The 13537-nt window shown below is 41.7% G+C and overlaps 1 protein-coding gene across 1 annotated transcript; it reads right to left on the reverse strand.

The window, feature by feature from the left end:
* Positions 1 to 2149: 2149 nt before the first annotated feature.
* Positions 2150 to 13331, reverse strand: sbk3 (SH3 domain binding kinase family, member 3). The gene is made up of 5 exons (XM_079561832.1): positions 13245 to 13331; positions 11602 to 11706; positions 7822 to 7969; positions 5482 to 5684; positions 2150 to 3213 (listed from the first exon to the last, which is right to left on the reverse strand). The coding sequence occupies exons 2-5, from the start codon at positions 11605 to 11607 to the stop codon at positions 2458 to 2460; spliced, it is 1113 nt and encodes a 370-aa protein (XP_079417958.1). The 5' UTR covers positions 11608 to 11706; positions 13245 to 13331; the 3' UTR covers positions 2150 to 2457.
* Between the last annotated feature and the right edge of the window lie 206 nt (positions 13332 to 13537).

A 13537-nucleotide genomic window follows, 5' to 3' on the forward strand; every position in this document is an offset into this window, starting at 1 on the left:
AGGGAGCGGCACATCTCCAGCTCGTCTCCATGGAGACGTCGACTAAAATAAGAGATTAAAATAGGTCAGGTCCGAGTCCAAATCCATTCTTTGATTACTCTCTGCAAAAATAGCATTTTCTGTGCTGAGCTGGTCATCATTAGGAGCATGTTTTATATTGGCAACAGTATCGTGCAAAATGTCCCGCCTTTAAATCTTCATTTTGACACGTAAAAAAAACCCATTATTATTTATAATGATTTCTTATAAATTGGTTTATGGTACTTTCTATGGATATGTTCACGTTATTTTGTGTTTATTTCATGTGTCTTACTTGAGTAATTATTTGGGCCACTACTTTTTCCCACTAATTATTTCAAAGTAACTTGAGTAAATATTTTGGCTATTACCCACCTCTGCAACTCATATGCATCGTTTCATTTGCAGATCTGTAGCCAGTAGCTGTCTGATGTTTTTATTGTGTAAAAGTAGGTCATGTCAAAAAGTTGGAGACCTCTGAACTGAAAATTTCAGCTGAAGATGAAAGGATATGAATGCGTGGGGCACAGAGCTGCAGATACTCGGAGGGAGGTGATGATGTGCACACAGTGTAAATAGATGGGCCTGGCAGCTATTTATAAACACATCTAGAGTGGCCCTTAGCAGGGGTTAGCACAGGCCCTATGACAGGGACACATGGCCACACTGCACATTAGCAGCTTGCTACCAAGTGGGAGCTCCTCCAGACTAAACTTGTAAAAGAGTGCTCGCTCTGTTAAGACTAATACTTTCTCGGGTTCATGTTCTAGCGTTTGACAAGGTCCAATTTTCAGATGGAGGGCAGCCAAGGACGAATGGGTGAGAAACACCCTGGCAGGAAATCCACAAATGTTGAACTTTATCATTATCTGATATGGATGGGTGTATCACTTACAGCTAAAACATATATAATAAGGTCAGCAATGGGGTCAGGGCTCCAGAGATTCTAAAATCAGAGTGGGACTATAGGCATGGCGAAAAATGTTACGGTGAAAAGTCCTTTCAGTCAACGATAATTCTGTGGGAATGAATGGCACCACTGTTTGAGTTTGTGACAGTAGTTCTGTGTGGATTTGGCCAGTAATTACAGAGAAAATGACCATAAACTGGGTCAAAATATCTACTCTGGTCCTGCAGTGTTGTCCATGTCACGTTTCTGCCCCATGACCTCTATCCTACACCAGCCATCAGCAGTTTTTAACACGTTTGACAGATATGGAGCAGTTGTCTTGTTCAAAGTTCACTCATGCTTTGTTTTACTGTCAGCACGTCCGTCCATTTCACTCAGTTGTATCCATCCTCCTCTCATTTGAAACTACACTGAAACGTGTTGATGTATAGTGTCATAACAGACTGTATCAACAGGATTAAACAGATCGAGATAAAGTTTTACATATCGCTTGGATGAATTGTGTGATCCGCTTTTAGATCCTCTGATGTGCTGCACCTGTCGCTTCACCGGACTTTCCCCTGCGAGGGTGTATGAACGTATCAAGGTGTTTATATTGTTTTGGGCACATTAGCGACAGGTGTTTCATGTTTTGGGTGTGCTGTATGTATGGAAAACAGGTGCACAAAAACACCTGGACTGGAGAGTGAAGCCATTAGAAAAGCTCCGAATGAGTGCAGTGAAGGTAAACATAAAATCACCACCTCATGACATCAGCAGGAGGTGGTCAAGCGTTTGTGAAGGGTTACAGAATATCACTCAAATCATACAGGATCTTTAGAGGTTTTTCATTATTCATTTATTCCATTGCACAAATAAACCTGTCACTTTTCCGCCAAAACAAGGTCAGCGATATCGTGCACGGCCTGTTTTGATGGAGATGCAGTACACAGGAGGGTATTAATGGAGGAGGAATACTGCGGTGGGGTGGATCTTGCAGTGCCAGCAGCGCAGCGTAACCAGATCCGTCCTCGCGCCATAGAGTTTTAATGCCACTCTATAACTGTATTCTGTGGCACGGGTGACATTTTGATAAAGGGTGTTTCGTTTACGCAGCCATCTCAACAATTTAATAGGCACTTCACGCTTTAAATGTTTACAAGATTGTTTCAATAAAACGCACACACACACACACACACATAGAGATTTATATACACATATATAAACAAGGATTATAAAAAAAATATGAAAATACAGCACCTTAGTGGACAGTAGTATCTAAATAACGGACCAAAATACACTGCCAGGCCAAACGGAGGTTATAGAAAATGGTAAGAACCCATTGAATATGTGCAAAATGTTCAGCGACGTTGTGTGCTGTATGAACGTAAGAAGTGGCCAGCACAGAGAACTTTTTATTGGTCAGATTGTCAACCACTTCTTTTCATTTCGGAACATGCTGTAATAATCCAATATGAGGCTCTTACACATCTGTTCAGGTAGTATCGTTCTTTGGCCGGGCAGTCTATATGTCTAAATCTGACATAAGTTTATCTCTCGCCTTTGCCCTCCCTGAGCAGCTCCCCCTCCATCACTCCAGTCTCTCTGATCTTACTGGCTTCTTTCTGTGCCTCCTCTGCCTTCCTCCTCTGCTCCCGCTCACTGTCCATGAGCCAGGGGCCGCCCAGGTAGCTCAGGATCTCTTCGGGGCTGCCACGCTGTTTGGGCTCCGGGACGAGAAGCTCCTTAAACAGGGCCATGGCGAGGGGACTGATGCCGTTGAACTGCGCGGGAGGCGGGTTGTCCCTGTGCTGTGCCTCCATGGTTCTATAGCAGTCTGTTTTAGCGTGATTGAACTCTTTCCCTGCCTCAAACCAGTCCTTGTATCTCCGGTAGCCACGGTCATCACTGGTGCTTTCCTCCCAAGGGAAACAGCCCGTGATCAGGCAGTAGGTGAGCACTCCTAAAGCCCAGCTATCAATACTGGGTTCAACAGTGATCCAAATGTCCTCCATCTCCTCCTCGATGCCCGCCGCCTGCCTGCGCTCCCACTCCTTGTCCGCCTCCTTCGCCGGCTCCACTTCGGGCGTGCAGAAGGGGGATTCGTACCACACGGCGCGCACTGTGGACCCGATGGCCCGCGCCAAACCGAAGTCGCCCAGTTTGACCCAGCTGCACTGGCTGTCACACAGGAAGATGTTCTCTGGTTTGATGTCGCGGTGAACGAAGCCGAGGGAGTGGAGGTGCGTGACGGCTCCGCTCAGCTGCGCCATAACCCGCTGGATCCGCTCCTCTTCCATGCCAACCTGCAACGACACATTTACAAACTGAGCAAAGTATGCATCTGTGAGGGAGGACATCTTGAGAGAGATATTTGAGAGTTTTATTTCCTCATACAAATCACAAACATATTACTATTTTGTGCCATTTTCATTTAATTTTTCATTTAATCAATTCATTTATTTCAATGGGACCAATGCACATTAATGACCAGACAACTAGTGCTGTAAATATGCCGGATTTAGCTCAGAGCTAACTTCCATCCGCAGTCCCATGGGGTAAAAAGATACCACCAACACAGAACATACATGAGTACTACAAAACATGACATACGGTACACACATACAGTACAGCATGTACAACAAGACACCCCATCCATAAACTACTAAAATTGCTCCTCCCTCACACTCACACAGACCTACTCATGGTAAAATCATATCCCTGTGATTTAACAGACTTTGTGAATTACACTTTGTTATAGTCTATTCATTATTTTTTTAAATGGTAATAATAAAAATAATACATTAGCGCTTTTCCAGACACTCGATCACGTTACAATATATATTATTTTTTTGTGTACTGTTCATTCACCCCATCCTGACCTATTGTATTGTACAACCTGTTGAAACACTTTATAATAACTACACCTTATTTAGCCATAGTAAATGATGAATTAACACTAATTAATCATGAACAATTCATTAGTTAAGCGTGACTAACACTTAACTATTGAACTACTACAGTTAATGCCTAACTCATAATGAATAGTTCTTCACATACTTCACTTATTCGTTGTTAAGTAGTTTTTAGTGTTAGCCACACTTAACTAATTAATTGTTCATGCTGAATTAAGTTTTAACTCATCATTATTAAGTCTAAATAAGGTAAATGGTCACATTTTACACAGCTCCTTTCTACCTGCTTTAGGCACTCACCCATTCACTCTCTCATTCATACACCGGTGTACGCAGACATTGGAGGCAAGGCAGTTGAAGTGTCTTGCCCAAGGACACAATGACAATGTGCACCTTCGGGATTCGAACCGTCGACTCTCCGGTCACAAGACGACCCGCTACTATCTGCGCGACTGTCGTTATTATAAAGTGTTACCAAAGAAGTCTGTGCAGAGATGAAGAGAACATGCAAACTCCACACAGAAAGGCCCCATCCATCCTGGGGCTCGAACCTGGGACCTTCTAGCTGTGAAGCATGAGTGCTACCCGCTGTGCCACCGCAAGAAAGTAATAAAAAAGTAGTAATACTGATGCCACCATTCTCAAACTGAAGGATGGCTCAAAAAATATTGAAATATCTTCAGCCGCAGGATCATTTTACAATTTATGGAAACAACGGCAATAAAAAAAAAAACACTCTACCAACCCTTTCTTAAATAATGCACTCTTGCGGGTCGCCAGTCCCAAAAAGATCAGAGAACCCTCAATTTGCAGACTCAACATTGTTTTCCTATTGACCAAGGGGTTTTATTGCCGATTCATAAAGTTTATAATGTTCCTTTATCAATCTAGTGACCGCTCTGAACCATTATTATCAGCAAACCAGTGTGTCTTTGCTAATCCACGACTTAGTACATGTTGTAATCATGGAAAAACACAACATAATGAGATAACGTCTGCCTCTCACAATTTAATTTAATTCACTGGAAACTAATTAACACCACACAAATACAAATCCCAGCACTACTATCCCAAGGTGATGTGCGTCACTAAAAGCTGGTGACGCTTTGGAAGTCCCTGGTTTAGGTCACGTTCTCTCCAGTCACTCAGAGGGAAAAGGGCGGCTTATCTGTAGCTTTTAAGTTACTGGCAGCACCACTTCAACATGAGAGGACGAACTCTTATCAACCGCTACACTATATTCCACTGGGCTCACATTAACCAGCAGCGGAGTGGAAGAGGTTCTGAAATCTGTACTTGAGAATAAGCTACTGACACGGCAACAGATGACAGTGACAGTACATGTTATATAATGAAGTTGATGGAAAGAGATATTACATTTAGAACTGCTTTAGCTCTAACCCACAGCCTAAAGCAAAGCTGCCTTAGGAGTAATAACACTGCTGTAAGAAGTACGGTGCACTGAGCGCTATCCTCTAGTTCTACTTTACTGCATACTTTGTCTGGACAAGAAGAACTGAAGCCCGACAAGGACCATAGACATAATGAATAGCATGTTCCTAAAAAGGGCATAAGAGCGGGAAAAGAAACTTATACCAATTCAGGGTGACTGAACAAAGAATAAGTAAAGCTCACAGCTCCACACATAGGCCTACTGACCTCTGACACTATGACACTGTAGAGGTCGCCGTAGAGCCCTGCCTGCTGTGCGAACACGTAGTAGTCCGGAGTGGAGAAGAAGATGCCGAGCGCTCGGGTGAGGGAGGGGTGGGTGCAGTACGACAGCGACAGGTTGTATTCACGCAGGAAAGAGGCGAGTGTTGTGGTCTCTCTGGGGAAGAACTTCAGAGCCATTGGGGATCCTGAGAAAGAAAAAATAACTTTAAAAAATCTTTAAAAAAAAGACTTTAAAAAATCACCTTCCTTAAACAACATTATAGACTACTTCTTATAGAAGTGGGTTGGGACCCAAAAAGGGTTTGCGGAACTGTTTTCAGTTGGTTTTTTTTTTTATGTGTGTCCAGAAGTTACAGAATCACTTAAAATGACTGTTTGGTTATTTTGATCATAGTTTCAACTTTTTGACTTATTTAATGCATATCAACCAATAGTTAGTGAGGAAAATGTAACATTTTACATTATATTTCACAAGTTCAAGGGCCAAATCTTGTGCCTGGCGCAAGGACAGCGCAAACTCTAAACACTATGATTATTTTCCGAGTGACGCAGCTGTTGCACTATGTGCTTGCGCCACTTGCGAGAGGGCGTTGCTAAAAGGGACTCTGCAGAGTTTAAAAATGTTCAAATGAAGTATTTTCCTCCCCCTACATGCTCCAGCCATGTCCTAAGGTGTAGAATAAGCCCAGACCTGTTCACCACAACTGCCTCTAAAATCCTGCACTGTCACTCAAAAAGGTGTTAATTCGGGTCTGAAGTGCACAAGCTTAATATAGAACCTGCAGTTACACATAAGACCTGAGGTGGCAGTAGTGAGTATAAAATGACCAACTTGCATCTTGTCCCTTTAAAAAAAAGTGCTTTGACGGAAGCCTCACATTAATTTGCTTATTTACACCGCGCTGCCTTGTGTTCTTTCTTACGCATTGTAGGCTTTCACAGGTCAAACTAAAAACTTTGAGCTAAACAATGTTCGTGTCCCGAGAGAAAGATAATCGCCTACAGTCCTGCTGTGGCGATGGTCAGCACTCGCTCGCCATTGCATGAATGCATGAACGCGACCAAAACAAAAGCTCATGTTCACCCCCAGTCTCCCACAACCGCCCCTTCCCGGCCGTGGAATTTAGTTGTAGGAAAAGGCTGTTGTACATAACATCGCCATTTGACATGGATGTTTCTCCACCCCACGTACTTCCCACTTAAATGTGCTGAGTCTAGGAGCTGCAAGATCTCAAAGTGCGCTAAATTGTTTGCTTGTTTATTTTGTGTTTATTTATTTATCTATCACTAAATATAAAGTAATGAAGAAAATGCTGTTCTGTTGTATTGTGGTCATTCGAGATGTAGCCGAACTCTCTGGCTTGCCTGCCCTGGTGGTTATGTAATATATGGAAATATATGCTCAGATTTTGTCAGTGTCTCCATCATTGACACTGTGAACGAATATAACTTTCCCTATGGGCCGACCGTGTTACCTCTCAGAGGAAACCCAATCCCGCAGAATGTTTCATTACTGCAACAGGGGTGCAAAAGGTTAAGCGAACACTCTTAAAAGCCTCCTCTGTCGTCACATCGGAGCAGCGCCTGCTTCTACAACACGGACCGTTTGAGAGGGGGAAATCCGAGCCATGTCCCGGATATCAAACTTTTCACAGTTAGGATTGAGTAATAAAGTTTAGGAGTTTCACAGCGTGTCTATAAATATGAAACACATGTAGAAGAAACATCTGCTCTTGGCATTTAGGAGGGAGAGGAATCTGTAGGATGTAGAAGTAAGTGACATACTGAGTAAACAAACAATGCTGTAGCAACAGGTTTTGTGGCTCTGGCATTTAAATGGTGATTAATTCAGTGATTATTCAGAATTTTAAACATGAATTGTAAAAGCATCTTCATCTAAATGATACTGATAATTCACTATGATAATATATTAGATAGAGTGGAGGAAAGTTTAGAGCGATGAAGAATTGGTTGTCAGTCCAGAGCAGACATTTGCAACCATATGCTCTTGAGGCTCTTTGGCGATCTAGTGAAAGCATGGTCGGACAAAGTCCTCGTAAAGTCCTGGTTGGGCATGCTTTATTTGTGGTCTAAACCGGGGTCAATCCTCGGTTAGTCTTCATTTAGTGCCAGGCTGTTATAGCACCGTTTCAGGTCTCACATTCACAATAAACAAATAATAAAGATTATACTTTGGATCCAAAAAAGTTGTGGATCTAGGGAACAATTCCAACCCTGACGTAATAAAATCTATTCAATGTTGTGACATGCTGTTATGCCGTGTTATGTATTATACCGTTCTGCATTGATCCTGGCACTGACCTCTTTTCTTGTGCACAGCGAGCATCACTTTGCCGTAGGAGCCCTCCCCGAGCAGCTTGAGCACATGGTAGTGTTCAGACACCTTCAGACTGGTTAGAGACTGCGCTGACAGGTAACAGAGCTCATCCAGGTCCTGAGCAGCAGAAACCTGTGGAGCAAAGAACATAATGTTCTCATGACATCTATTTGACTGGGGCTCTGGGGCAAGCCAACATTTAGAGCTGATTGATCACAGAGAGACTTTGAAATCGAAGTGTGTATAGCAACTGTAACCTCCATCAAAAGAATAAGAAGAAGAAGAAGAAGAAGAAGAAGAAGAAGAAGAAGAAGAAGAAGAAGAAGAAGAAGAAGAAGAAGAAGAAGAAGAAGAAGAAGAAGAAGGCAGTCTGGGGTAAATTTCCAATCGGGGAATCAATAAAGTAATTCTGAAATAAAAAGGAAAAACAATATACAAACAGGAATCGAGCAAGCACTACGTGACACACAAAACATCTCTTTTTCTTTTTTTCTTCTGGGGCCACAGTATTAAGAGGCCTAGTGTATATCTGTATATATACCGACTGTATATTGATGACTGCTTTGATGGTTGCTTTAGTTTAGCGGGATCAGAGCTGGTCTATTGATCCAGTTCTTGGGGTGAAAATGAGTCATACAACAACATCTACTGCTTTTTTTTGAGATGCTATAGCCAGAGTAATCCAGATAGGGGAAAAAAGCTCCTGTTGACTGTCAGGATGTTGTTTGCCATCGAACCCGCCTCACATACCAGGGCCTGTTCAGATGGTGTGAGGTGAGGTGTGAGCTTCCTGGCAGGTCGCCAGAATCGGGGAGGAACCCGATCGAGGAGCAATGATCGGGCACTGCAGGACTTGGTCAAAGGATGTTATAAAGATCTTACCTGCTATAAACTCAATGGGGCTCTTTGTAAAAGACCTAGGGACAAGGCTACAGTGAGGACGATCGGATCACGTTACTACTACTACTACTACTACTACTACTACAGTACTACTACTACTACTGGTATTAGCACTGCTACAACTAAGCCCACTTGACCTATTGCTCATGCAGTCAAGTCCATCGATAAATACTCGCTGGCGCTGCCTTATCACACAAACTACCTCTACTCAATAAGAAAACTGAAAACATTTTGAGTGACAGCTTCTCTTTAAATGTCTGTGTTGTTTGAGTGCAGGTCTGAGCTGCCAGTGTGACAAAAAGGCCTTATTGATGAGGAGTGGGTGTCACTGTGCTATGGGTGCTCATGATGAGTGGGGCACTCGGTGGCACGTTTAAATCTAGACCCGTGGTGATGTAAATGATAACTGCACAGGATGGTGCCAGATCAGGGGCCACATTTGGAGATGCACCTGTCGGATCAAATGCTGTGAGGAAAGGTGTTGTTCTACTTAGTCTGAGAGTGCAAACCCTTTTTTAATGAGGACAGACAAATTCAAGAAACATGAGATGTTAGAAAATGTATTTGCTAAATTGCTGCATTAAAATCTCTGGTAAAAAATGTTAATTGTAATATGATATAATGGAAATTTAAAGCTGAGGTAGCCATTTTTTCATATTGTTAGTGCATTTTCATTACCGGTAGTTCCTTCTGTGGAAGTAAGAGTTTAAATTGGCACAATGCACTTTTATGGTGGTCCTCCCTGATTCATTTCACCATCTGACAATGCTGCATGTGTCCACAATGTGCGTATAATTTAGGTGAAGAATTGCAATGTGTGAGAGGTGATATGAGAGTCAGAAATGAGTTGGGGAAGCAGCAAGCAGTTTATGCTTCACTATTCCTGATTTCCACGGCTTGAAAATGGGAGAAAATTCTGAAGTGTCCTGAATTATACTTCCTTAACTGACTGCCACTCATTTCTCCACCGATACACCTGTCATACATGCCATCAGCACAACATGAAGTAAAAATAGCAAAAACAAAAATCCACCATGGCATTTAAGGAAGTGGCCTTTTCTATCTATGCACATTTGAGTGTACATGGCTCTGATTGGGCAGCATTAGCATTTATTTTATATTTTTAGTCATTTGTTTGAACAGGGACAATGCGCATTCATCAATATTTCTGTACATGTGCCAGTTTTAGCTCTAAAGCTTTCAACTGTCGTCCCTGGGTGAGATGCAGATTGCCACATTGTCTTATGTGGCCACATTTGTCACTGTCACTCAGCCTGTTTCGTCATCTGTGCATCCAGTGTCTTTGAAGAAGATCCCTGGAAATTAGGAGGGCTGTCATCGACACGCACACCGCACATACTATAGCTTAACACAAAAGATACGATCAGCGACATGTATTTTTACTGGAGCCGCGGCCGTGACTGTTACGTAAGTTGCGGGCTTAGGTTTAATGATAATTCAATAAAGTAATTACATCACAATAAAACCATGGGGTATTTACTGTCCTACTGGAGTTCACCTTCATCAGTCTTTCAAATCTGCCAAGGGAAATTACAGGCTAATATTCTGATTGCAAATAAAGGTTTAGTTTAAGTTTTTTAAAAGGACAATATTTGATGTGCATTGCCCCAGATTTGGTTCTGTTTGATGCCACAAGCTTTACACATAGACAAACACCTGAACCTTAACACCTTAAGCATAAAACAGAGTAATGTTTAGAAATAGAGAAAAGGATATTTCCTTAAGCAAGTTCAAAACCTGCTGTTTTGATTTCCATCTTTGGCGCAGGACTGCCTTTCTAGAGCGCTTGTATTGGAAATCTAAAGACCATTCATGTGACCCCAATGTTTTTATATATGGGGTTTCAATTATCAGGGATTCACTTGCTGTTTTTAAATCTTTGCTGAAAACTCGCCTTTTCTCTTTGGCTTTGAAATCTGGCTGAGAGTTGACGTTTGTGCTACTATGTGTTTTATATTGTGGAGAATTTGTGTGAAGCACTTTGGTCACCTGTTGTTTTTGAGAGTACTTTTCTAAATAAAGTCGGATTGGATTAATAATAAATAATATACTTTATTTGTATAGCGCTTTTCTATACACTCAAAGATGCTTCACAGAAATACAATAATAAAATCAAACGTAAAACAGCACAAAAAAGTGGATCAGGGTGGAAGTTGATGCAACAAAATAAAATCACTGTTACTTATTCATTGCAGTGAAGCTTAAATTGTTAACTCGACGAGGTTTGGTTGAGTTGAGGATGAATGAGCGGCTTCACAAACATACTTATTCATGCTTTTCGGGAAATTTGTTCATTTATTTGTCATTTGCTAAAATCCGCCTCTCACTTCTGTGAAAAATTGTCTCCGTTTTTCTACTTTCATGGAGCACTCGAAGCTCTTTACACCAAGAGGCCTGTCATTTTCACTGCAGCCATTTGCTGTATTAAATAGAGGTGATTATAATAACAGCCCTGTTAAATAATAGCCTCTGGCAAAGAAACGAGCGATGAATATTTCTGTGCATCTGTTTAGCAGGAGCTAATATAATTAACACATTTGTAGTATTAGCGCTGAACATGCTACTAATCAGTGCCCGGCTTTACAAGGCTGAAAATTAATGGTATCATCTTGGAAGTCACTGTTAATTTTGCCAAAGCATTTTAGTGTGTGCAAAATGTATAGCAATGCAATGATCTAAGAGTAAATATGGTTTGTTCCTCTGCTTGCTTTTTATGATTGTTCCAGTAAAAACGCTTCTTGCTCAGATCTATCTTAAAAACAAAGAAAGCTAACAGATAAGAAAATAAACAACTATGATATGCAAATGAGGACAAATTGTGGACAAATAAGTTTGCTACTTACTGCCATTTTCTTCAATTGCAGGATTCAAAGCCTCAGCATCTACAGAGAGCAGTAAAAGTGCAGTGTCTTGTGCTTTGTGATGCCCTCTCATGCAGAGTGCAGCAGCTGTGAAACAGGTTTGAGTAGTTTACCCTGGACCTAGATATTGAGTTGTGAAGGGCCCTCCCTGGAGACTCAACCTGACCTCTCTTTCTCTCTCTCTTTTCCTATCCCTGTGCCAACTCTCTCTCTCCCTGTCTCCCTCTGTGTTTAACGCTGGCAGATATGCATAAACCAGCCCACAAGCATGTCAAAACTCTCCCTCCACTCTGCGATAATATCCTGATGTTTTCAATCTGTCAGTCATTCGGGCCACATTACCCCGTCTCCTCAGGTGTCAATCACTGTTTCATAGCTCTCTCAAAGCATTTAGAATTCCTTTTTTAATCAACAGGCATGCTGGAATGACTGGAATAGGCCAACAAGTAATGGTCCTTAAGTCTTAATGAAATAACACAGAGGACATTTAAGCATTACCTTACCTACGGCTTTTTCTTGTCCACTTATTACTTACCTTTACTTTGTCGAGGTCAAATCAATGTCCATTTCTGAATAAAGTTATTAATGAGCTACATAATAAGGTTTTGAACCAAGATTAGGTGTTGACATTTTAAAAAGCCAAGTAAGGACTTCTGTTCTGATCCCGTTCCAAGATTTTACTGATGCTTCTTATAGACACACAAAACGGCTGAAACCAAAAGCTTTTTGCATGTCAGATTGTTTCCAAACAAATGTCACATTCAGGTTTGGTGTTTGAGGTCTCTCTTTCACTTTTGCAAAAGTTCTCTCTTTCGTACTGGAACACACGCACTATTATTGACTTGATCTTTGTGCCTTACATAACGCAAACAGCGGGCGCTATCACAACGTCCAGCCCACTCAGGTTTCCGCCACTGAGCCACGGTCCGGACACAACCACAGGCATCAGTTTGTTCAGCTCCACGGGGTCACAAGTCCCTGCTGTGACAACCTCCTTCCCTCCGCAGCCAAAACACAAGCAGCTTCACCACCCCTGAGAGAAGTGACACTCAGTGCTCTAAAACACATGCACTGCATTTTGTCACTATGCACAAAGCACACGGACAATATCCCTACACATGTGGGTTTATGCGGACTGCATTTAGAGACATCAAACCTGCACTGATGACAGTGGAACATGCAGACCCTTACATAATCTGGATATTCAGTTACACTACAGCTTAGTCAATAGACTTTAGTCTGGATCAACTTTCGACTTGATCCACTTAACCAGAATGGAACTTATGCAGCATGTTTCAAATGTTGTTCATACAATATGTATTGTGAAAACGCACATCTTGTTTAGATCTTCATTAACCAGAGTCAAAGTAATGAGCATAAAAGTATGAAGATTATGTATGACATGAGCAACACCTGTTTAAATAGACTTTTGTGGCTGCTTTGATCACCTGCCTTCTAGTCTATCTTTGAGAGATTAAAGTTTCCAAAGGGGTTCGCTGGTATAAGGCCTGATATTCCTCAGTCAGTTCCCACAGGGAGAAGATGGAGATAAAAGGATAAAGTGAAGGAGAATGTATAATAACACATGAATACCGGCTGTTACTGAGTCTTATGTGAGAACTTACCAAGAGCTGCACTGGGCTGACAGGAGCCTGAGGCAGTCACATCAGATTCAGCTCAGGCAGATCGAGGTTGCCACTCTGTGGACAAACTGTACAACAACATTAGTTGATATGGTTTTGTAGGATGTCTAGATTATAAACAAAACAAAACAAAACAAAACAAAAACAAGTCATAGGCCCTTTTATTGCATTGCGTGGACGTCCATAGGTTTTAATGTAAACATTGGAAGAGACAAGGAGTTTTTTCACAAGTTTAAACTGCAAAAACTGTGCCACTTGAGATTACAAGGATTTTT

The sequence above is a fragment of the Gobius niger genome (assembly GCF_951799975.1).
Source record: "Gobius niger genome assembly, chromosome: 8".
In the NCBI taxonomy this organism is placed as follows: Eukaryota; Metazoa; Chordata; class Actinopteri; order Gobiiformes; family Gobiidae; genus Gobius; species Gobius niger.

Bases quoted from the DNA above. Each gene is read 5' to 3' on its own strand.
- sbk3 (XM_079561832.1), bottom strand. The intron at 5,685-7,821 runs GTCAGTGCCAGG...TTTCTTTCTCAG, and splicing joins CGCTGTGCACAAGAAAAGAG to GATCCCCAATGGCTCTGAAG. The intron at 3,214-5,481 runs GTCAGTAGGCCT...GTGTCGTTGCAG, and splicing joins ACAGTGTCATAGTGTCAGAG to GTTGGCATGGAAGAGGAGCG.